A 25,723-nucleotide genomic window follows, 5' to 3' on the forward strand; every position below is an offset into this window, starting at 1 on the left:
ATCAACTACAGAGGCTACAACAACCACACAGCCAACAACAGAAGAAACAACTGCATCTACAACTACTGTAGCCCCAACCAATAGTACTCAGGAACCAAGTACTACAGAGGAAACAACTACAGATACAACTGCACTGACAACAGCACAAACAACAGAACTAACCACTAGAACAGAATCAACTACACAGGCTACAACAAGCACAGAACCAACAACAGTTGAAACAACTGCATCTACAACTACTGTAGCCCCAACCAGTACTACTCAGGAACCAAGTACCACAGAGGAAACAACTACAGATACAACTGCACTGACAACAGCACAAACAACAGAACTAACCACTAGAACAGAATCAACTACACAGGCTACAACAAGCACAGAACCAACAACAGTTGAAACAACTGCATCTACAACTACTCCAGCTCCAACAACTACAACTGAGGAAGCAACAACAACAGAGGAAACAACCACAGCTACAACTGTACTGACAACAGTACCAACAACAGAACTGACCGGTAGCACTCTATACACAACAGAGGCTATAACAACCACACAGCCAACAACAGAAGAAACAACTGTATCTACAACCACTGTAGCCCCAACCAGTACAACTCAGGAAGCAAGTACTACAGAGGAAACAACTACAGATACAACTGCACAGACAACAGCACAAACAACAGAACTAACCACTAGTACAGAATCAACTACACAGGCTACAGCAACCACACAGCCAACAACAGAAGAAACAACTGCATCTACAACAACTGTAGCCCCAACCAGTACTACTCAGGAACAAAGTACTACAGAGGAAACAACTACAGATACAACTGCACTGACAACAGCACAAACAACAGAACTAACCACTAGAACAGAATCAACTACACAGGCTACAACAAGCACAGAACCAACAACAGTTGAAACAACTGCATCTACAACTACTCCAGCTCCAACAACTACAACTGAGGAAGCAACAACAACAGAGGAAACAACCACAGCTACAACTGTACTGACAACAGTACCAACAACAGAACTGACCGGTAGCACTCTATACACAACAGAGGCTATAACAACCACACAGCCAACAACAGAAGAAACAACTGTATCTACAACCACTGTAGCCCCAACCAGTACAACTCAGGAAGCAAGTACTACAGAGGAAACAACTACAGATACAACTGCACAGACAACAGCACAAACAACAGAACTAACCACTAGTACAGAATCAACTACACAGGATACAACTACAACTACTCCAGCTCCAACAACTACAACTGAGGATGCAACAACAACAGTGGAAACAACCACAGCTACAACTGTACTGACAACAGTACCAACAACAGAACTGACCGGTAGCACTCTATACACAACAGAGGCTATAACAACCACACAGCCAACAACAGAAGAAACAACTGTATCTACAACCACTGTAGCCCCAACCAGTACAACTCAGGAAGCAAGTACTACAGAGGAAACAACTACAGATACAACTGCACTGACAACAGCACAAACAACAGAACTAACCACTAGGACAGAATCAACTACACAGGCTACAACAACCACACAGCCAACAACAGAAGAAACAACTTCATCTACAACAACTGTAGCCCCAACCAGTACTACTCAGGAACCAAGTACTACAGAGGAAACAACTACAGGTACAACTGCACTGACAACAGCACAAACAACAGAACTAACCACTAGAACAGAATCAACTACACAGGCTACAACAAGCACAGAACCAACAACAGTTGAAACAACTGCATCTACAACTAGTCCAGCTCCAACAACTACAACTGAGGAAGCAACAACAACAGAGGAAACAACCACTGCTACAACTGTACTGACAACAGTACCAACAACAGAACTGACCAGTAGCACTCTATACACAACAGAGGCTATAACAACCACACAGCCAACAACAGAAGAAACAACTGCATCTACAGCCACTTTAGCCCCAACCAGTACAACTCAGGAACCAAGTACTACAGAGGAAACAACTACACATACAACTGCACTGACAACAGCACAAACAACAGAACTAACCACTAGTACAGAATCAACTACACAGGCTACAACAACCACACAGCCAACAACAGAACAAACAACTGCATCTACAACTACTGTAGCCCCAACCAGTGCTACTCAGGAACCAAGTACTACAGAGGAAACAACCACAGCTACAACTGTACTGACAACAGTACCAACAACAGAACTGACCAGTAGCACTCTATACACAACAGAGGCTATAACAACCACACAGCCAACAACAGAAGAAACAACTGTATCTACAACCACTGTAGCCCCAACCAGTACAACTCAGGAAGCAAGTACTACAGAGGAAACAACTACAGATACAACTGCACAGACAACAGCACAAACAACAGAACTAACCACTAGTACAGAATCAACTACACAGGCTACAACAACCACACAGCCAACAACAGAAGAAACAACTGCATCTACAACAACTGTAGCCCCAACCAGTACTACTCAGGAACCAAGTACTACAGAGGAAACAACTACAGATACAACTGCACTGACAACAGCACAAACAACAGAACTAACCACTAGAACAGAATCAACTACACAGGCTACAACAAGCACAGAACCAACAACAGTTGAAACAACTGCATCTACAACTACTCCAGCTCCAACAACTACAACTGAGGAAGCAACAACAACAGAGGAAACAACCACAGCTACAACTGTACTGACAACAGTACCAACAACAGAACTGACCGGTAGCACTCTATACACAACAGAGGCTATAACAACCACACAGCCAACAACAGAAGAAACAACTGTATCTACAACCACTGTAGCCCCAACCAGTACAACTCAGGAAGCAAGTACTACAGAGGAAACAACTACAGATACAACTGCACTGACAACAGCACAAACAACAGAACTAACCACTAGTACAGAATCAACTACACAGGCTACAACAACCACACAGCCAACAACAGAACAAACAACTGCATCTACAACAACTGTAGCCCCAACCAGTACTACTCAGGAACCAAGTACTACAGAGGAAACAACTACAGATACAACTGCACTGACAACAGAACAAACAACAGAACTAACCACTAGAACAGAATCAACTACACAGGCTACAACAAGCACAGAACCAACAACAGTTGAAACAACTGCATCTACAACTAGTCCAGCTCCAACAACTACAACTGAGGAAGCAACAACAACAGAGGAAACAACCACAGCTACAACTGTACTGACAACAGTACCAACAGAACTGACCAGTAGCACTCTATACACAACAGAGGCTATAACATCCACACAGCCAACAACAGAAGAAACAACTGCATCTACAGCCACTGTAGCCCCAACCAGTACAACTCAGGAAGCAAGTACTACAGAGGAAACAACTACAGATACAACTGCACTGACAACAGCACAAACAACAGAACTAACCACTAGTACAGAATCAACTACACAGGCTACAACAACCACACAGCCAACAACAGTTGAAACAACTGCATCTACAACTACTCCAGCTCCATCAACTACAACTGAGGAAGCAAGTACTACAGAGGAAACAACTACAGATACAACTGCACTGACAACAGCACAAACAACAGAACTAACCACTAGAACAGAATCAACTACACAGGCTACAACAAGCACAGAACCAACAACAGTTGAAACAACTGCATCTACAACTACTCCAGCTCCAACAACTACAACTGAGGAAGCAACAACAACAGAGGAAACAACCACAGCTACAACTGTACTGACAACAGTACCAACAACAGAACTGACCAGTAGCACTCTATACACAACAGAGGCTATAACAACCACACAGCCAACAACAGAAGAAACAACTGCATCTACAGCCACTGTAGCCCCAACCAGTACTACTCAAGAACCAAGTACTACAGAGGAAACAACTACAGATACAACTGCACTGACAACAGCACAAACAACAGAACTAACCACTAGAACAGAATCAACTACACAGTCTACAATGAGCATGGGACCAAAAAGTGCAGACACAATTACTCCTGCAAGTAGTACAACTTTAATTACTACAGTTGAAACTTCAATATCTACAGAGGAACGTCCAACTACATCACCCAGAACTGCAGAACCAATAAGAACTACTACTGGGTCTACGACACAATCTCCAACTTCTACAGCAACACCTTCATTAATGTATGTTACTTTCTGACACGTAAATGAGTAAAGAATTATATATTCATACTGAAATCTGATACTAAATGAACGTATAATGCTTAAATTTTTTAGACCTGATTCAGCTGTGGTCCAGACCAGGATGGTCTTCAGTTCCTCCTCTCCTGTTCCCAGTGAGAGTTTGGTCCTCTATGCAATCCAGACTCTTCTCAGTGCTCGACTCACAAACCTCTCTGACTCTGTAAAAGTGCTGAACTTCACCTATGAGAGTATGTTTTCTTTACTAATACATATTACAACTCTTCACATCATTGTCCTATCCATATTTGAGCTAAAACATTATTATGGACATTTGATTTGTTCCACAGAAATTTCAGACACCTCCTATGCAGTCAACTTCACATTGAGCATCAGTAACATCAGCATGTCTAAGAACCCTGACCTCAGGAACGACACCTACACCCAAGTGGAGAACATCATCAATAACGCTGTGAGTGTACATGACCAGGCATATACGAACATTCTAACAAATGTCTATAGATAGGGTGTGATTCAATTTCAGAGTTATGAATTAGTCCAAAAATTCACAGTGAACACAGGTCTATCTGAGACACGACAGACTCATAGCAGGGAATCAGCTAAAGATCCCAAACCCTAGAAGGCAGGTGCAGACATAACAGCAGGGCAGAATCATAAATCAGTAATCCATGGACCTGCAGTGGAGATAGTAAAACGGGTCAGTACTGCAGAACATAAGTAGTGGCAAGAAGTTGCAGTGGCAGACATCTAGGTATAAATTCATACATTTAAAATCTATATCCTGAATATATATATTTCTGTGAAGCTGCTTTGGGACAGAGTCCATTGTTAAAAGTGCTATATAAATAAAAGTGAATTAAATTGAATCCAACATGCTACATAAATACTGTTGTAATATACATGAGTGCAAATTACTGTCAGGTGTGCAAAGTAGTTCAGAATTGAGGATTAGGCTGACCTCCTGTGGTCGGTGGGAGAGGTCCAGGTAGTGGTTGTTACCAATGAGTCCTTGTCTTCAGAATTTGTTCTAGTACAACATACCGTTACACATGGTGCACTTACAAAACCCTACATCAATTTAACATTGACACCTAAATTGTTTCTGAAAATCAAATTCAAATATAAAGTGATGTCTATATTCATCTTTTGAAAACATTTACAACAATTTTTTTTTCAATTGTAAGGCAGAAAAATGGCTCCAAAAATTGCAAAATGGACTGTTCTTATATTAGCGTAGATTAAATCTCATTATTTATCTGTCTGTCTCCAGCTAAACACGCTTCTAAATGAACCTGGTGCAGAACCAATCGAACCCCAGAGCTCTTTCTTCACGTAAGATCACAGCAGTATTCTTTCCTCTCTCAAAATACTGTTTGGTAATTATTATTGTAAAGTGAATTGTATTGTGATGTTTGTGATTTCTTCTACTGGTATCAGGAGTTCAGGAAACCAGGTTAATGGTGACATGGAGTACTACTTCCAAGATGGAGACACCAAAACACCAGCAGCCTTCCTGAATGAGCTAACACCTGTGTAAGTGTCCTGATATCAATTTCACAAGTTTCTATTTAATCAGCGTGTTCTCAGACTCTGTGTTTAATATCTGATTATTGATATATATATATATTTAATAACAGATCATTTCAACCATGTGTATGTAATGGAGAATCAAATTTTCATCCGATTGTGAAAAATTATCAGCATAAAGCTTTGTATCTGCAAATAATAATGATGCTTTGTCTTTTCAGGTCTGGTTCAGCTGTGGTTCAGTCCAGGATGGTCTTCAATACCTCCTCTCCTGTTCCCAGTGAGAGATTGGTCCTCAGTGCGATCCAGACTCTTCTCAGTGCGCGACTCACAAATCTCTCCGACTCTGTAAAAGTGCTGAACTTCACCTATGAGAGTATGTTTTCTTTACTAATACATATTACAACTTTTCACATCCTTGTCCTATCCATATTTGACCTAAAACATTATTATGGACATTTGATTTGTTCCACAGGAATTTCAGACACCTCCTATGCAGTCAACTTCACATTGAGCATCAGTAACATCAGCATGTCTAAGAACCCTGACCTCAGGAACGACACCTACACCCAAGTGGAGAACATCATCAATAACGCTGTGAGTGTACATGACCAGGCACATATGAACATTCTAACAAATGTCTATAGATAGGGTGGGATTCAATTTCAGAGTTATGAATTAGTCCAGAAATTCACAGTGAACACAGGGCTATCTGAGACACGACAGACTCATAGCAGGGAATCAGCTAAAGATCCCAAACCCTAGAAGGCAGGTGCAGACATAACAGCAGGGAAGAATCATAAATCAGTAATCCATGGACCTGCAGTGGAGGTATTAAAACGGGTCAGTACTGCAGAACATAAGTAGTGGCAAGAAGTTGCAGTGGCAGACATCTAGGTATAAATTCATACATTTAAAATCTATATCCTGAATATATATATTTCTGTGAAGCTGCTTTGGGACAAAGTCCATTGTTAAAAGTGCTATATAAATAAAAGTGAATTAAATTGAATCCAACGTGCTACATAAATACTGTAGTAATATACATGAGTGCAAATTACTGTCAGGTGTGCAAAGTAGTTCAGAATTGAGGATTAGGCTGACCTCCTGTGGTCGGTGGGAGAGGTCCAGGTAGTGGTTGTTACCAATGAGTCCTTGTCTTCAGAATTTGTTCCAGTACAACATACCGTTACACATGGTGCACTTACAAAACCCTACATCAATTTAACATTGACACCTAAATTGTTTCTGAAAATCAAATTCAAATATAAAGTGATGTCTATATTCATCTTTTGAAAACATTTACAACAATTTTTTTTTTCAATTGTAAGGCAGAAAAATGGCTCCAAAAAATGTAAAATGGAATGTTCTTATATTAGCGTAGATTAAATCTCATTATTTATCTGTCTGTCTCCAGCTAAACACGCTTCTAAATGAACCTGGTGCAGAACCAATCGAACCCCAGAGCTCTTTCTTCACGTAAGATCACAGCAGTATTCTTTCCTCTCTCAAAATACTGTTTGGTAATTATTATTGTAAAGTGAATTGCATTGTGATGTTTGTGATTTCTTCTACTGGTAACAGGAGTTCAAGAAACCAGGTTAATGGTGACATGGAGTACTACTTCCAAGATGGAGACACCAAAACACCAGCAGCCTTCCTGAATGAGCTAACACCTGTGTAAGTGTCCTGATATCAATTTCACAAGTTTCTGTTTAATCAGTGTGTTCTCAGACTTTGTGTTTAATATATTATTATTGATATATATATATATTTAAAAACAGATCATTTCAACCATGTGGATGTAATGGAGAATCAAATTTTCATCCGATTGTGAAAAATAATCAGCATAAAGCTTTGTATCTGCAAATAATAATGATGCTTTGTCTTTTCAGGTCTGGTTCAGCTATGGTTCAGACCAGGATGGTCTTCAATACCTCCTCTCCTGTTCCCAGTGAGAGATTGATCCTCAGTGCGTTCCAGACTCTTCTCAGTGCTCGACTCACAAACCTCTCTGACTCTGTAAAAGTGCTGAACTTCACCTATGAGAGTATGTTTTCTTTACTAATACATATTACAACTTTTCACATCCTTGTCCTATCCATATTTGACCTAAAACATTATTATGGACATTTGATTTGCTCCACAGGAATTTCAGACACCTCCTATGCAGTCAACTTCACATTGAGCATCAGTAACATCAGCATGTCTAAGAACCCTGACCTCAGGAACGACACCTACACCCAAGTGGAGAACATCATCAATAACGCTGTGAGTGTACATGAGCAGGCACATATGAACATTCTAACAAATGTCTATAGATAGGGTGGGATTCAATTTCAGAGTTATGAATTAGTCCAGAAATTCACAGTGAACACAGGGCTATCTGAGACACGACAGACTCATAGCAGGGAATCAGCTAAAGATCCCAAACCCTAGAAGGCAGGTGCAGACATAACAGCAGGGCAGAATCATAAATCAGTAATCCATGGACCTGCAGTGGAGGTATTAAAACGGGTCAGTACTGCAGAACATAAGTAGTGGCAAGAAGTTGCAGTGGCAGACATCTAGGTATAAATTCATACATTTAAAATCTATATCCTGAATATATATATTTCTGTGAAGCTGCTTTGGGACAAAGTCCATTGTTAAAAGTGCTATATAAATAAAAGTGAATTAAATTGAATCCAACATGCTACATAAATACTGTAGTAATATACATGAGTGCAAATTACTGTCAGGTGTGCAAAGTAGTTCAGAATTGAGGATTAGGCTGACCTCCTGTGGTCGGTGGGAGAGGTCCAGGTAGTGGTTGTTACCAATGAGTCCTTGTCTTCAGAATTTGTTCTAGTACAACATACCGTTACACATGGTGCACTTACAAAACCCTACATCAATTTAACATTGACGCCTAAATTGTTTCTGAAAATCAAATTCAAATATAAAGTGATGTCTATATTCATCTTTTGAAAACATTTACAACAATTTTTTTTTCAATTGTAAGGCAGAAAAATGGCTCCAAAAATTGCAAAATGGACTGTTCTTATATTAGCGTAGATTAAATCTCATTATTTATCTGTCTGTCTCCAGCTAAACACGCTTCTAAATGAACCTGGTGCAGAACCAATCGAACCCCAGAGCTCTTTCTTCACGTAAGATCACAGCAGTATTCTTTCCTCTCTCAAAATACTGTTTGGTAATTATTATTGTAAAGTGAATTGCATTGTGATGTTTGTGATTTCTTCTACTGGTAACAGGAGTTCAAGAAACCAGGTTAATGGTGACATGGAGTACTACTTCCAAGATGGAGACACCAAAACACCAGCAGCCTTCCTGAATGAGCTAACACCTGTGTAAGTGTCCTGATATCAATTTCACAAGTTTCTGTTTAATCAGTGTGTTCTCAGACTTTGTGTTTAATATATTATTATTGATATATATATATATTTAAAAACAGATCATTTCAACCATGTGGATGTAATGGAGAATCAAATTTTCATCCGATTGTGAAAAATAATCAGCATAAAGCTTTGTATCTGCAAATAATAATGATGCTTTGTCTTTTCAGGTCTGGTTCAGCTGTGGTTCAGACCAGGATGGTCTTCAATACCTCCTCTCCTGTTCCCAGTGAGAGATTGGTCCTCAGTGCGTTCCAGACTCTTCTCAGTGCTCGACTCACAAACCTCTCTGACTCTGTAAAAGTGCTGAACTTCACCTATGAGAGTATGTTTTCTTTACTAATACATATTACAACTTTTCACATCCTTGTCCTATCCATATTTGACCTAAAACATTATTATGGACATTTGATTTGCTCCACAGGAATTTCAGACACCTCCTATGCAGTCAACTTCACATTGAGCATCAGTAACATCAGCATGTCTAAGAACCCTGACCTCAGGAACGACACCTACACCCAAGTGGAGAACATCATCAATAACGCTGTGAGTGTACATGAGCAGGCACATATGAACATTCTAACAAATGTCTATAGATAGGGTGGGATTCAATTTCAGAGTTATGAATTAGTCCAGAAATTCACAGTGAACACAGGGCTATCTGAGACACGACAGACTCATAGCAGGGAATCAGCTAAAGATCCCAAACCCTAGAAGGCAGGTGCAGACATAACAGCAGGGCAGAATCATAAATCAGTAATCCATGGACCTGCAGTGGAGGTATTAAAACGGGTCAGTACTGCAGAACATAAGTAGTGGCAAGAAGTTGCAGTGGCAGACATCTAGGTATAAATTCATACATTTAAAATCTATATCCTGAATATATATATTTCTGTGAAGCTGCTTTGGGACAAAGTCCATTGTTAAAAGTGCTATATAAATAAAAGTGAATTAAATTGAATCCAACATGCTACATAAATACTGTAGTAATATACATGAGTGCAAATTACTGTCAGGTGTGCAAAGTAGTTCAGAATTGAGGATTAGGCTGACCTCCTGTGGTCGGTGGGAGAGGTCCAGGTAGTGGTTGTTACCAATGAGTCCTTGTCTTCAGAATTTGTTCTAGTACAACATACCGTTACACATGGTGCACTTACAAAACCCTACATCAATTTAACATTGACACCTAAATTGTTTCTGAAAATCAAATTCAAATATAAAGTGATGTCTATATTCATCTTTTGAAAACATTTACAACAATTTTTTTTTCAATTGTAATGCAGAAAAATGGCTCCAAAAATTGCAAAATGGACTGTTCTTATATTAGCGTAGATTAAATCTCATTATTTATCTGTCTGTCTCCAGCTAAACACGCTTCTAAATGAACCTGGTGCAGAACCAATCGAACCGCAGAGCTCTTTCTTCACGTAAGTTCACAGCAGTATTCTTTCCTCTCTCAAAATACTGTTTGGTAATTATTATTGTAAAGTGAATTGTATTGTGATGTTTGTGATTTCTTCTACTGGTAACAGGAGTTCAGGAAACCAGGTTAATGGTGACATGGAGTACTACTTCCAAGATGGAGACACCAAAACACCAGCAGCCTTTCTGAATGAGCTAACACCTGTGTAAGTGTCCTGATATCAATTTCACAAGTTTCTATTTAATCAGTGTGTTCTCAGACTCTGTGTTTAATATCTGATTATTGATATGTATATATTTAATAACAGATCATTTCAACCATGTGTATGTAATGGAGAATTAAATTTTCATCCGATTGTGAAAAATAATCAGCATAAAGCTTTGTATCTGCAAATAATAATGATGCTTTGTCTTTTCAGGTCTGGTTCAGCTGTGGTTCAGACCAGGATGGTCTTCAATACCTCCTCTCCTGTTCCCAGTGAGAGATTGGTCCTCAGTGCGTTCCAGACTCTTCTCAGTGCTCGACTCACAAACCTCTCTGACTCTGTAAAAGTGCTGAACTTCACCTATGAGAGTATGTTTTCTTTACTAATACATATTACAACTTTTCACATCCTTGTCCTATCCATATTTGACCTAAAACATTATTATGGACATTTGATTTGCTCCACAGGAATTTCAGACACCTCCTATGCAGTCAACTTCACATTGAGCATCAGTAACATCAGCATGTCTAAGAACCCTGACCTCAGGAACGACACCTACACCCAAGTGGAGAACATCATCAATAACGCTGTGAGTGTACATGAGCAGGCACATATGAACATTCTAACAAATGTCTATAGATAGGGTGGGATTCAATTTCAGAGTTATGAATTAGTCCAGAAATTCACAGTGAACACAGGGCTATCTGAGACACGACAGACTCATAGCAGGGAATCAGCTAAAGATCCCAAACCCTAGAAGGCAGGTGCAGACATAACAGCAGGGCAGAATCATAAATCAGTAATCCATGGACCTGCAGTGGAGGTATTAAAACGGGTCAGTACTGCAGAACATAAGTAGTGGCAAGAAGTTGCAGTGGCAGACATCTAGGTATAAATTCATACATTTAAAATCTATATCCTGAATATATATATTTCTGTGAAGCTGCTTTGGGACAAAGTCCATTGTTAAAAGTGCTATATAAATAAAAGTGAATTAAATTGAATCCAACATGCTACATAAATACTGTAGTAATATACATGAGTGCAAATTACTGTCAGGTGTGCAAAGTAGTTCAGAATTGAGGATTAGGCTGACCTCCTGTGGTCGGTGGGAGAGGTCCAGGTAGTGGTTGTTACCAATGAGTCCTTGTCTTCAGAATTTGTTCTAGTACAACATACCGTTACACATGGTGCACTTACAAAACCCTACATCAATTTAACATTGACGCCTAAATTGTTTCTGAAAATCAAATTCAAATATAAAGTGATGTCTATATTCATCTTTTGAAAACATTTACAACAATTTTTTTTTCAATTGTAAGGCAGAAAAATGGCTCCAAAAATTGCAAAATGGACTGTTCTTATATTAGCGTAGATTAAATCTCATTATTTATCTGTCTGTCTCCAGCTAAACACGCTTCTAAATGAACCTGGTGCAGAACCAATCGAACCCCAGAGCTCTTTCTTCACGTAAGATCACAGCAGTATTCTTTCCTCTCTCAAAATACTGTTTGGTAATTATTATTGTAAAGTGAATTGCATTGTGATGTTTGTGATTTCTTCTACTGGTAACAGGAGTTCAAGAAACCAGGTTAATGGTGACATGGAGTACTACTTCCAAGATGGAGACACCAAAACACCAGCAGCCTTCCTGAATGAGCTAACACCTGTGTAAGTGTCCTGATATCAATTTCACAAGTTTCTGTTTAATCAGTGTGTTCTCAGACTTTGTGTTTAATATATTATTATTGATATATATATATATTTAAAAACAGATCATTTCAACCATGTGGATGTAATGGAGAATCAAATTTTCATCCGATTGTGAAAAATAATCAGCATAAAGCTTTGTATCTGCAAATAATAATGATGCTTTGTCTTTTCAGGTCTGGTTCAGCTGTGGTTCAGACCAGGATGGTCTTCAATACCTCCTCTCCTGTTCCCAGTGAGAGATTGGTCCTCAGTGCGTTCCAGACTCTTCTCAGTGCTCGACTCACAAACCTCTCTGACTCTGTAAAAGTGCTGAACTTCACCTATGAGAGTATGTTTTCTTTACTAATACATATTACAACTTTTCACATCCTTGTCCTATCCATATTTGACCTAAAACATTATTATGGACATTTGATTTGCTCCACAGGAATTTCAGACACCTCCTATGCAGTCAACTTCACATTGAGCATCAGTAACATCAGCATGTCTAAGAACCCTGACCTCAGGAACGACACCTACACCCAAGTGGAGAACATCATCAATAACGCTGTGAGTGTACATGAGCAGGCACATATGAACATTCTAACAAATGTCTATAGATAGGGTGGGATTCAATTTCAGAGTTATGAATTAGTCCAGAAATTCACAGTGAACACAGGGCTATCTGAGACACGACAGACTCATAGCAGGGAATCAGCTAAAGATCCCAAACCCTAGAAGGCAGGTGCAGACATAACAGCAGGGCAGAATCATAAATCAGTAATCCATGGACCTGCAGTGGAGGTATTAAAACGGGTCAGTACTGCAGAACATAAGTAGTGGCAAGAAGTTGCAGTGGCAGACATCTAGGTATAAATTCATACATTTAAAATCTATATCCTGAATATATATATTTCTGTGAAGCTGCTTTGGGACAAAGTCCATTGTTAAAAGTGCTATATAAATAAAAGTGAATTAAATTGAATCCAACATGCTACATAAATACTGTAGTAATATACATGAGTGCAAATTACTGTCAGGTGTGCAAAGTAGTTCAGAATTGAGGATTAGGCTGACCTCCTGTGGTCGGTGGGAGAGGTCCAGGTAGTGGTTGTTACCAATGAGTCCTTGTCTTCAGAATTTGTTCTAGTACAACATACCGTTACACATGGTGCACTTACAAAACCCTACATCAATTTAACATTGACACCTAAATTGTTTCTGAAAATCAAATTCAAATATAAAGTGATGTCTATATTCATCTTTTGAAAACATTTACAACAATTTTTTTTTCAATTGTAATGCAGAAAAATGGCTCCAAAAATTGCAAAATGGACTGTTCTTATATTAGCGTAGATTAAATCTCATTATTTATCTGTCTGTCTCCAGCTAAACACGCTTCTAAATGAACCTGGTGCAGAACCAATCGAACCGCAGAGCTCTTTCTTCACGTAAGTTCACAGCAGTATTCTTTCCTCTCTCAAAATACTGTTTGGTAATTATTATTGTAAAGTGAATTGTATTGTGATGTTTGTGATTTCTTCTACTGGTAACAGGAGTTCAGGAAACCAGGTTAATGGTGACATGGAGTACTACTTCCAAGATGGAGACACCAAAACACCAGCAGCCTTTCTGAATGAGCTAACACCTGTGTAAGTGTCCTGATATCAATTTCACAAGTTTCTATTTAATCAGTGTGTTCTCAGACTCTGTGTTTAATATCTGATTATTGATATGTATATATTTAATAACAGATCATTTCAACCATGTGTATGTAATGGAGAATTAAATTTTCATCCGATTGTGAAAAATAATCAGCATAAAGCTTTGTATCTGCAAATAATAATGATGCTTTGTCTTTTCAGGTCTGGTTCAGCTGTGGTTCAGACCAGGATGGTCTTCAATACCTCCTCTCCTGTTCCCAGTGAGAGATTGGTCCTCAGTGCGTTCCAGACTCTTCTCAGTGCTCGACTCACAAACCTCTCTGACTCTGTAAAAGTGCTGAACTTCACCTATGAGAGTATGTTTTCTTTACTAATACATATTACAACTTTTCACATCCTTGTCCTATCCATATTTGACCTAAAACATTATTATGGACATTTGATTTGCTCCACAGGAATTTCAGACACCTCCTATGCAGTCAACTTCACATTGAGCATCAGTAACATCAGCATGTCTAAGAACCCTGACCTCAGGAACGACACCTACACCCAAGTGGAGAACATCATCAATAACGCTGTGAGTGTACATGAGCAGGCACATATGAACATTCTAACAAATGTCTATAGATAGGGTGGGATTCAATTTCAGAGTTATGAATTAGTCCAGAAATTCACAGTGAACACAGGGCTATCTGAGACACGACAGACTCATAGCAGGGAATCAGCTAAAGATCCCAAACCCTAGAAGGCAGGTGCAGACATAACAGCAGGGCAGAATCATAAATCAGTAATCCATGGACCTGCAGTGGAGGTATTAAAACGGGTCAGTACTGCAGAACATAAGTAGTGGCAAGAAGTTGCAGTGGCAGACATCTAGGTATAAATTCATACATTTAAAATCTATATCCTGAATATATATATTTCTGTGAAGCTGCTTTGGGACAAAGTCCATTGTTAAAAGTGCTATATAAATAAAAGTGAATTAAATTGAATCCAACATGCTACATAAATACTGTAGTAATATACATGAGTGCAAATTACTGTCAGGTGTGCAAAGTAGTTCAGAATTGAGGATTAGGCTGACCTCCTGTGGTCGGTGGGAGAGGTCCAGGTAGTGGTTGTTACCAATGAGTCCTTGTCTTCAGAATTTGTTCTAGTACAACATACCGTTACACATGGTGCACTTACAAAACCCTACATCAATTTAACATTGACGCCTAAATTGTTTCTGAAAATCAAATTCAAATATAAAGTGATGTCTATATTCATCTTTTGAAAACATTTACAACAATTTTTTTTTCAATTGTAAGGCAGAAAAATGGCTCCAAAAATTGCAAAATGGACTGTTCTTATATTAGCGTAGATTAAATCTCATTATTTATCTGTCTGTCTCCAGCTAAACACGCTTCTAAATGAACCTGGTGCAGAACCAATCGAACCCCAGAGCTCTTTCTTCACGTAAGATCACAGCAGTATTCTTTCCTCTCTCAAAATACTGTTTGGTAATTATTATTGTAAAGTGAATTGCATTGTGATGTTTGTGATTTCTTCTACTGGTAACAGGAGTTCAAGAAACCAGGTTAATGGTGACATGGAGTACTACTTCCAAGATGGAGACACCAAAACACCAGCAGCCTTCCTGAATGAGCTAACACCTGTGTAAGTGTCCTGATATCAATTTCACAAGTTTCTGTTTAATCAGTGTGTTCTCAGACTTTGTGTTTAATATATTATTATTGATATATATATATTTAAAAACAGATCATTTCAACCATGTGGATGTAATGGAGAATCAAATTTTCATCCGATTGTGAAAAATAATCAGCATAAAGCTTTGTATCTGCAAATAATAATGATGCTTTGTCTTTTCAGGTCTGGTTCAGCTGTGGTTCAGACCAGGATGGTCTTCAATACCTCCTCTCCTGTTCCCAGTGAGAGATTGGTCCTCAGTGCGTTCCAGACTCTTCTCAGTGCTCGACTCACAAACCTCTCTGACTCTGTAAAAGTGCTGAACTTCACCTATGAGAGTATGTTTTCTTTACTAATACATATTACAACTTTTCACATCCTTGTCCTATCCATATTTGACCTAAAACATTATTATGGACATTTGATTTGCTCCACAGGAATTTCAGACACCTCCTATGCAGTCAACTTCACATTGAGCATCAGTAACATCAGCATGTCTAAGAACCCTGACCTCAGGAACGACACCTACACCCAAGTGGAGAACATCATCAATAACGCTGTGAGTGTACATGAGCAGGCACATATGAACATTCTAACAAATGTCTATAGATAGGGTGGGATTCAATTTCAGAGTTATGAATTAGTCCAGAAATTCACAGTGAACACAGGGCTATCTGAGACACGACAGACTCATAGCAGGGAATCAGCTAAAGATCCCAAACCCTAGAAGGCAGGTGCAGACATAACAGCAGGGCAGAATCATAAATCAGTAATCCATGGACCTGCAGTGGAGGTATTAAAACGGGTCAGTACTGCAGAACATAAGTAGTGGCAAGAAGTTGCAGTGGCAGACATCTAGGTATAAATTCATACATTTAAAATCTATATCCTGAATATATATATTTCTGTGAAGCTGCTTTGGGACAAAGTCCATTGTTAAAAGTGCTATATAAATAAAAGTGAATTAAATTGAATCCAACATGCTACATAAATACTGTAGTAATATACATGAGTGCAAATTACTGTCAGGTGTGCAAAGTAGTTCAGAATTGAGGATTAGGCTGACCTCCTGTGGTCGGTGGGAGAGGTCCAGGTAGTGGTTGTTACCAATGAGTCCTTGTCTTCAGAATTTGTTCTAGTACAACATACCGTTACACATGGTGCACTTACAAAACCCTACATCAATTTAACATTGACACCTAAATTGTTTCTGAAAATCAAATTCAAATATAAAGTGATGTCTATATTCATCTTTTGAAAACATTTACAACAATTTTTTTTTCAATTGTAATGCAGAAAAATGGCTCCAAAAATTGCAAAATGGACTGTTCTTATATTAGCGTAGATTAAATCTCATTATTTATCTGTCTGTCTCCAGCTAAACACGCTTCTAAATGAACCTGGTGCAGAACCAATCGAACCGCAGAGCTCTTTCTTCACGTAAGTTCACAGCAGTATTCTTTCCTCTCTCAAAATACTGTTTGGTAATTATTATTGTAAAGTGAATTGTATTGTGATGTTTGTGATTTCTTCTACTGGTAACAGGAGTTCAGGAAACCAGGTTAATGGTGACATGGAGTACTACTTCCAAGATGGAGACACCAAAACACCAGCAGCCTTTCTGAATGAGCTAACACCTGTGTAAGTGTCCTGATATCAATTTCACAAGTTTCTATTTAATCAGTGTGTTCTCAGACTCTGTGTTTAATATCTGATTATTGATATGTATATATTTAATAACAGATCATTTCAACCATGTGTATGTAATGGAGAATTAAATTTTCATCCGATTGTGAAAAATAATCAGCATAAAGCTTTGTATCTGCAAATAATAATGATGCTTTGTCTTTTCAGGTCTGGTTCAGCTGTGGTTCAGACCAGGATGGTCTTCAATACCTCCTCTCCTGTTCCCAGTGAGAGATTGGTCCTCAGTGCGTTCCAGACTCTTCTCAGTGCTCGACTCACAAACCTCTCTGACTCTGTAAAAGTGCTGAACTTCACCTATGAGAGTATGTTTTCTTTACTAATACATATTACAACTTTTCACATCCTTGTCCTATCCATATTTGACCTAAAACATTATTATGGACATTTGATTTGCTCCACAGGAATTTCAGACACCTCCTATGCAGTCAACTTCACATTGAGCATCAGTAACATCAGCATGTCTAAGAACCCTGACCTCAGGAACGACACCTACACCCAAGTGGAGAACATCATCAATAACGCTGTGAGTGTACATGAGCAGGCACATATGAACATTCTAACAAATGTCTATAGATAGGGTGGGATTCAATTTCAGAGTTATGAATTAGTCCAGAAATTCACAGTGAACACAGGGCTATCTGAGACACGACAGACTCATAGCAGGGAATCAGCTAAAGATCCCAAACCCTAGAAGGCAGGTGCAGACATAACAGCAGGGCAGAATCATAAATCAGTAATCCATGGACCTGCAGTGGAGGTATTAAAACGGGTCAGTACTGCAGAACATAAGTAGTGGCAAGAAGTTGCAGTGGCAGACATCTAGGTATAAATTCATACATTTAAAATCTATATCCTGAATATATATATTTCTGTGAAGCTGCTTTGGGACAAAGTCCATTGTTAAAAGTGCTATATAAATAAAAGTGAATTAAATTGAATCCAACATGCTACATAAATACTGTAGTAATATACATGAGTGCAAATTACTGTCAGGTGTGCAAAGTAGTTCAGAATTGAGGATTAGGCTGACCTCCTGTGGTCGGTGGGAGAGGTCCAGGTAGTGGTTGTTACCAATGAGTCCTTGTCTTCAGAATTTGTTCTAGTACAACATACCGTTACACATGGTGCACTTACAAAACCCTACATCAATTTAACATTGACGCCTAAATTGTTTCTGAAAATCAAATTCAAATATAAAGTGATGTCTATATTCATCTTTTGAAAACATTTACAACAATTTTTTTTTCAATTGTAAGGCAGAAAAATGGCTCCAAAAATTGCAAAATGGACTGTTCTTATATTAGCGTAGATTAAATCTCATTATTTATCTGTCTGTCTCCAGCTAAACACGCTTCTAAATGAACCTGGTGCAGAACCAATCGAACCCCAGAGCTCTTTCTTCACGTAAGATCACAGCAGTATTCTTTCCTCTCTCAAAATACTGTTTGGTAATTATTATTGTAAAGTGAATTGCATTGTGATGTTTGTGATTTCTTCTACTGGTAACAGGAGTTCAAGAAACCAGGTTAATGGTGACATGGAGTACTACTTCCAAGATGGAGACACCAAAACACCAGCAGCCTTCCTGAATGAGCTAACACCTGTGTAAGTGTCCTGATATCAATTTCACAAGTTTCTGTTTAATCAGTGTGTTCTCAGACTTTGTGTTTAATATATTATTATTGATATATATATATATTTAAAAACAGATCATTTCAACCATGTGGATGTAATGGAGAATCAAATTTTCATCCGATTGTGAAAAATAATCAGCATAAAGCTTTGTATCTGCAAATAATAATGATGCTTTGTCTTTTCAGGTCTGGTTCAGCTGTGGTTCAGACCAGGATGGTCTTCAATACCTCCTCTCCTGTTCCCAGTGAGAGATTGGTCCTCAGTGCGTTCCAGACTCTTCTCAGTGCTCGACTCACAAACCTCTCTGACTCTGTAAAAGTGCTGAACTTCACCTATGAGAGTATGTTTTCTTTACTAATACATATTACAACTTTTCACATCCTTGTCCTATCCATATTTGACCTAAAACATTATTATGGACATTTGATTTGCTCCACAGGAATTTCAGACACCTCCTATGCAGTCAACTTCACATTGAGCATCAGTAACATCAGCATGTCTAAGAACCCTGACCTCAGGAACGACACCTACACCCAAGTGGAGAACATCATCAATAACGCTGTGAGTGTACATGAGCAGGCACATATGAACATTCTAACAAATGTCTATAGATAGGGTGGGATTCAATTTCAGAGTTATGAATTAGTCCAGAAATTCACAGTGAACACAGGGCTATCTGAGACACGACAGACTCATAGCAGGGAATCAGCTAAAGATCCCAAACCCTAGAAGGCAGGTGCAGACATAACAGCAGGGCAGAATCATAAATCAGTAATCCATGGACCTGCAGTGGAGGTATTAAAACGGGTCAGTACTGCAGAACATAAGTAGTGGCAAGAAGTTGCAGTGGCAGACATCTAGGTATAAATTCATACATTTAAAATCTATATCCTGAATATATATATTTCTGTGAAGCTGCTTTGGGACAAAGTCCATTGTTAAAAGTGCTATATAAATAAAAGTGAATTAAATTGAATCCAACATGCTACATAAATACTGTAGTAATATACATGAGTGCAAATTACTGTCAGGTGTGCAAAGTAGTTCAGAATTGAGGATTAGGCTGACCTCCTGTGGTCGGTGGGAGAGGTCCAGGTAGTGGTTGTTACCAATGAGTCCTTGTCTTCAGAATTTGTTCTAGTACAACATACCGTTACACATGGTGCACTTACAAAACCCTACATCAATTTAACATTGACACCTAAATTGTTTCTGAAAATCAAATTCAAATATAAAGTGATGTCTATATTCATCTTTTGAAAACATTTACAACAATTTTTTTTTCAATTGTAATGCAGAAAAATGGCTCCAAAAATTGCAAAATGGACTGTTCTTATATTAGCGTAGATTAAATCTCATTATTTATCTGTCTGTCTCCAGCTAAACACGCTTCTAAATGAACCTGGTGCAGAACCAATCGAACCGCAGAGCTCTTTCTTCACGTAAGTTCACAGCAGTATTCTTTCCTCTCTCAAAATACTGTTTGGTAATTATTATTGTAAAGTGAATTGTATTGTGATGTTTGTGATTTCTTCTACTGGTAACAGGAGTTCAGGAAACCAGGTTAATGGTGACATGGAGTACTACTTCCAAGATGGAGACACCAAAACACCAGCAGCCTTTCTGAATGAGCTAACACCTGTGTAAGTGTCCTGATATCAATTTCACAAGTTTCTATTTAATCAGTGTGTTCTCAGACTCTGTGTTTAATATCTGATTATTGATATGTATATATTTAATAACAGATCATTTCAACCATGTGTATGTAATGGAGAATTAAATTTTCATCCGATTGTGAAAAATAATCAGCATAAAGCTTTGTATCTGCAAATAATAATGATGCTTTGTCTTTTCAGGTCTGGTTCAGCTGTGGTTCAGACCAGGATGGTCTTCAATACCTCCTCTCCTGTTCCCAGTGAGAGATTGGTCCTCAGTGCGTTCCAGACTCTTCTCAGTGCTCGACTCACAAACCTCTCTGACTCTGTAAAAGTGCTGAACTTCACCTATGAGAGTATGTTTTCTTTACTAATACATATTACAACTTTTCACATCCTTGTCCTATCCATATTTGAGCTAAAACATTATTATGGACATTTGATTTGTTCCACAGGAATTTCAGACACCTCCTATGCAGTCAACTTCACATTGAGCATCAGTAACATCAGCATGTCTAAGAACCCTGACCTCAGGAACGACACCTACACCCAAGTGGAGAACATCATCAATAACGCTGTGAGTGTACATGAGCAGGCACATATGAACATTCTAACAAATGTCTATAGATAGGGTGGGATTCAATTTCAGAGTTATGAATTAGTCCAGAAATTCACAGTGAACACAGGGCTATCTGAGACACGACAGACTCATAGCAGGGAATCAGCTAAAGATCCCAAACCCTAGAAGGCAGGTGCAGACATAACAGCAGGGCAGAATCATAAATCAGTAATCCATGGACCTGCAGTGGAGGTATTAAAACGGGTCAGTACTGCAGAACATAAGTAGTGGCAAGAAGTTGCAGTGGCAGACATCTAGGTATAAATTCATACATTTAAAATCTATATCCTGAATATATATATTTCTGTGAAGCTGCTTTGGGACAAAGTCCATTGTTAAAAGTGCTATATAAATAAAAGTGAATTAAATTGAATCCAACATGCTACATAAATACTGTAGTAATATACATGAGTGCAAATTACTGTCAGGTGTGCAAAGTAGTTCAGAATTGAGGATTAGGCTGACCTCCTGTGGTCGGTGGGAGAGGTCCAGGTAGTGGTTGTTACCAATGAGTCCTTGTCTTCAGAATTTGTTCTAGTACAACATACCGTTACACATGGTGCACTTACAAAACCCTACATCAATTTAACATTGACACCTAAATTGTTTCTGAAAATCAAATTCAAATATAAAGTGATGTCTATATTCATCTTTTGAAAACATTTACAACAATTTTTTTTTCAATTGTAATGCAGAAAAATGGCTCCAAAAATTGTAAAATGGAATGTTCTTATATTAGCGTAGATTAAATCTCATTATTTATCTGTCTGTCTCCAGCTAAACACGCTTCTAAATGAACCTGGTGCAGAACCAGTCGAACCCCAGAGCTCTTTCTTCACGTAAGTTCACAGCAGTTTTCTTTCCTCTCTCAAAATACTGTTTGGTAATTATTATTGTAAAGTGAATTGCATTGTGATGTTTGTGATTTCTTCTACTGGTAACAGGAGTTCAAGAAACCAGGTTAATGGTGACATGGAGTACTACTTCCAAGATGGAGACACCAAAACACCAGCAGCCTTCCTGAATGAGCTAACACCTGTGTAAGTGTCCTGATATCAATTTCACAAGTTTCTATTTAATCAGCGTGTTCTCAGACTCTGTGTTTAATATCTGATTATTGATATATATATTTAATAACAGATCATTTCAACCATGTGTATGTAATGGAGAATTAAATTTTCATCCGATTGTGAAAAATAATCAGCATAAAGCTTTGTATCTGCAAATAATAAGAATGCTTTGTCTTTTCAGGTCTGGTTCAGCTGTGGTTCAGACCAGGATGCTCTTCAATTCCTCCTGTCCTGTTCCCAGTGAGAGTTTGGTCCTCAGAGCAATCCAGACTCTTCTCAGTGCTCAACTCACGAACCTCACTGACTCTGTAAACAGGCTGAACTTCACCTGTGAGAGTATGTTTTCTTTACTATTACATATTACAGCTACAACTCTTCACATCATTGTCCTATCCATATGAGAGCTAAAACACTATTATGGACATTTGATTTGTTCCACAGAAATTTCAGACACCTCCTATGCAGTCATCTTCACATTTAGCATCAGTAACATCAGCATGTCTAAGAACCCTGTCCTCAGGAACGACACCTACACCCAAGTGGAGAACATCATCAATAACGCTGTGCGTGTACATGACCATGAAAATATCAACATTCTAACAAATATCTATAGAGAGGGTTGGGTTCAATTTCAGAGTTATGAATTAGTCCAAAAGTTCACAGTGAACACAGGGCTATCTGAGACACAACACTCTCATAGCAGGAAATCAGGTAAAGAGCCAAAACCCTAGAAGGCAGATGCAGACATAACAGCAGGGCAGAATCATGAATCAGTAATCAAACATAGGACTATAATGGGGGACTTAAAGGGTCAGGAATATCCATCCTACATATAAAACATGATGTCTATATTCTTCAATTGAAAATCTATGAAACTGTTTTTATTTGTATAAGACAAAATATTTACACAAACAGTGTATGAATGATCTTATATCTCACAGAAAATCTGATTATTTATCTTTCCTTCTCCAGCTAAACACACTTCTAAATGACGCTGGTGCAGAACCATTCGAACCCCAGAGCTCTTTCTTCACGTAAGTTCACAGCAGTGTTCATTTTTCCTCTGAAAATACCTTTTGTTAATTCTTATTGTAAAGTGAATTGTATTGTGATGTTTGTGATTTCTTCTACTGGTAACAGGAGTTCAGGAAACCAGGTTAATGGTGATATGGATTACTACTTCCAAGATGGAGACACCAAAACACCAGCAGCCTTCCTGAATGAGCTAACACCTGTGTAAGTGTCCTGATATTAAATTCATAAGTCTGCATTTTTAATCTGTGTGTTCTCAAACCGTGTGATGAATGTCATGTAGTTAAAATTCATGATAGATTTTGTTATTTTGTTTTTTACTCAATGTTCATTATCCCTTATTTACTTTATTTATTTAATGAGTGGCTAACTGTTCTTCTTTATCTCCCTCTTATTCTTGATTTCTTTTATTAATTATTTTGTATTTTTTCCTCCTACTTCAGATTTGGGAATGTACTGATACATATTCGTCTAGTTTTTAAGAACTTGACCAGAGTACCTAGTGAGGCTGATGTTCTCAATGCTGCTAATGCTCTGCTGGACTCAAAGATCAGAAGAGCACAATGTCTTATCACAGCAAACCAGCAACTCCATTTCCAGGAATGCACCGCCAACTAGAAACATGGTCGAAGATGACTACACTTCCCACGCACGCACGCACACGCGCACACACACACACACACACACACACACGCGCTTCACCTTCCCCAGAGTTCTAATCACACACACCTGTTGCCAATCTCACGCACACTCACGCCATAGTATATGAGAGACTATTTGGACACTTTGTATTTGTGAAGTCTACGCTCAGTTTCCTAGTGTCTCTGTCTATTCAAAGCCTTATTGTTGTGTTTGTTTAATCTGGTTTTGACTTTGTTCTCGTTAATGACCTTGTCACTCCCCCTAGTCTTGTTTGGACTGTTCGCATGATCGCCTGACCTCTGCCTGTCTATGGTTGTTGACTTCTGTCTTACCCTTTGGACTTGTTGTTTTTTTGATTAAACTACCAATCCTGCACTGTCTACACCTCCATTTCATGATACACAAGCTCTTCTAACACAAAAACTGAGTGATCCTGTGAGCATACAGAATGTCACTTTGTTACGCCCTCGCCGGCAGATGGCACTGCGGCGCGGCTTCAGAGAGCGCGCGTGCACGGGACTGAACTCTAGTATACGGACACGTGTCTTCCTGTTCCGGTATTGGTTTATGTTCAAGGGTGTCTCATTATTGGTTCCAGCTGTCTGTACTTAAGGGTGATTATGATGGTTATTTAAACTCCTCGTGTTGCTATGCACTTCACACAGTATTACCCGTATACTTGAAAGTGATAGTGAATGCGTTACATATGCTAAGCTAAGTCTTATTTCCACGTCCTGCTCTCGTTCCATGCCTAGACTTTGGTTCCATGTTTAACCTAGTTAATCTTGTTCAGTATAGACCGCATTTCCTGTGTTTTGTCTGCTGCATGAAAATAAAGACGTTGATCTGCACCTGCTTCTGCCTCTGCTACCGTTTCGTAACACACTTATGAAAGTGAGTCTTTAAATTGTAATTAAAAATATTTTAAATATAATGTATTTTCTCTGAAGGTCTCATTTATAATTTTGTTATATTCCTTTCAGAAATTGGCAAGAACTCCTACATTATAAGCTTTGCATTTCAAATCAGCAATGTGACCATCTCCAAGGACCTTCAGCTTAGGAACGGAACATATGATTTTATACAAAACACCCTCAACAGCCTGGTAAGTGTAAGCCATTGTTCTCTTTCCCAAAACTATTTTACACAGTAAAATAAGATTTATTTTGACTATGTTCATTTAAACCTTATTTTTACCCCCTTTTATTAGCTGAACACTATTCTGAATGTGAAAGATGCTCCTGCGTTTGTCTTTCCACAAGCAAACTACACGAAAGTGCCCTCTTTTCACGAGTTTCTCTGAAACACTTTACTTTGCATATTGAAATCTCCATATATCACATCCCCTTCACAGACATATAAACTTGTACCTGACTACAACAGGTACACCACTTACAATACCACCTACCCAGGGGCAGTGATGGCTCAGTGGTTAAGGCTGTGGTTTATTGATCAGAACATGTTCCTTAACTTTATACTCAACTGCGTCTCTTGGGTAGAAAGGAATGCATGGTTGCTTTAGCATGTTTACCTTCATCTTGGAAAGATACATGCGCTAACATTGTTAGACAGATTTC

General features: G+C 38.6%; 1 protein-coding gene across 1 annotated transcript; it reads left to right on the top strand.

Moving 5' to 3' along the window:
• Positions 1 to 1,324: 1,324 nt before the first annotated feature.
• On the top strand, positions 1,325 to 25,700 carry LOC128605764 (serine-rich adhesin for platelets; the record flags this gene model as incomplete). Its single annotated transcript, XM_053621477.1, has 44 exons — positions 1,325 to 4,170; positions 4,264 to 4,418; positions 4,518 to 4,639; positions 5,459 to 5,520; positions 5,626 to 5,721; positions 5,937 to 6,091; positions 6,191 to 6,312; positions 7,133 to 7,194; positions 7,300 to 7,395; positions 7,611 to 7,765; positions 7,865 to 7,986; positions 8,806 to 8,867; positions 8,973 to 9,068; positions 9,284 to 9,438; positions 9,538 to 9,659; positions 10,479 to 10,540; positions 10,646 to 10,741; positions 10,955 to 11,109; positions 11,209 to 11,330; positions 12,150 to 12,211; positions 12,317 to 12,412; positions 12,628 to 12,782; positions 12,882 to 13,003; positions 13,823 to 13,884; positions 13,990 to 14,085; positions 14,299 to 14,453; positions 14,553 to 14,674; positions 15,494 to 15,555; positions 15,661 to 15,756; positions 15,970 to 16,124; positions 16,224 to 16,345; positions 17,165 to 17,226; positions 17,332 to 17,427; positions 17,641 to 17,767; positions 18,836 to 18,897; positions 19,003 to 19,098; positions 20,676 to 20,771; positions 22,347 to 22,442; positions 22,654 to 22,808; positions 22,914 to 23,035; positions 23,445 to 23,506; positions 23,613 to 23,708; positions 23,948 to 25,040; positions 25,130 to 25,700. Coding segments are annotated over 43 exons (7,413 nt in total), but the record flags the coding sequence as incomplete, so codon positions are not given.
• Positions 25,701 to 25,723: the final 23 nt, after the last annotated feature.

This window comes from Ictalurus furcatus, chromosome 3, assembly GCF_023375685.1.
Source record: "Ictalurus furcatus strain D&B chromosome 3, Billie_1.0, whole genome shotgun sequence".
NCBI lineage: Eukaryota > Metazoa > Chordata > Actinopteri > Siluriformes > Ictaluridae > Ictalurus > Ictalurus furcatus.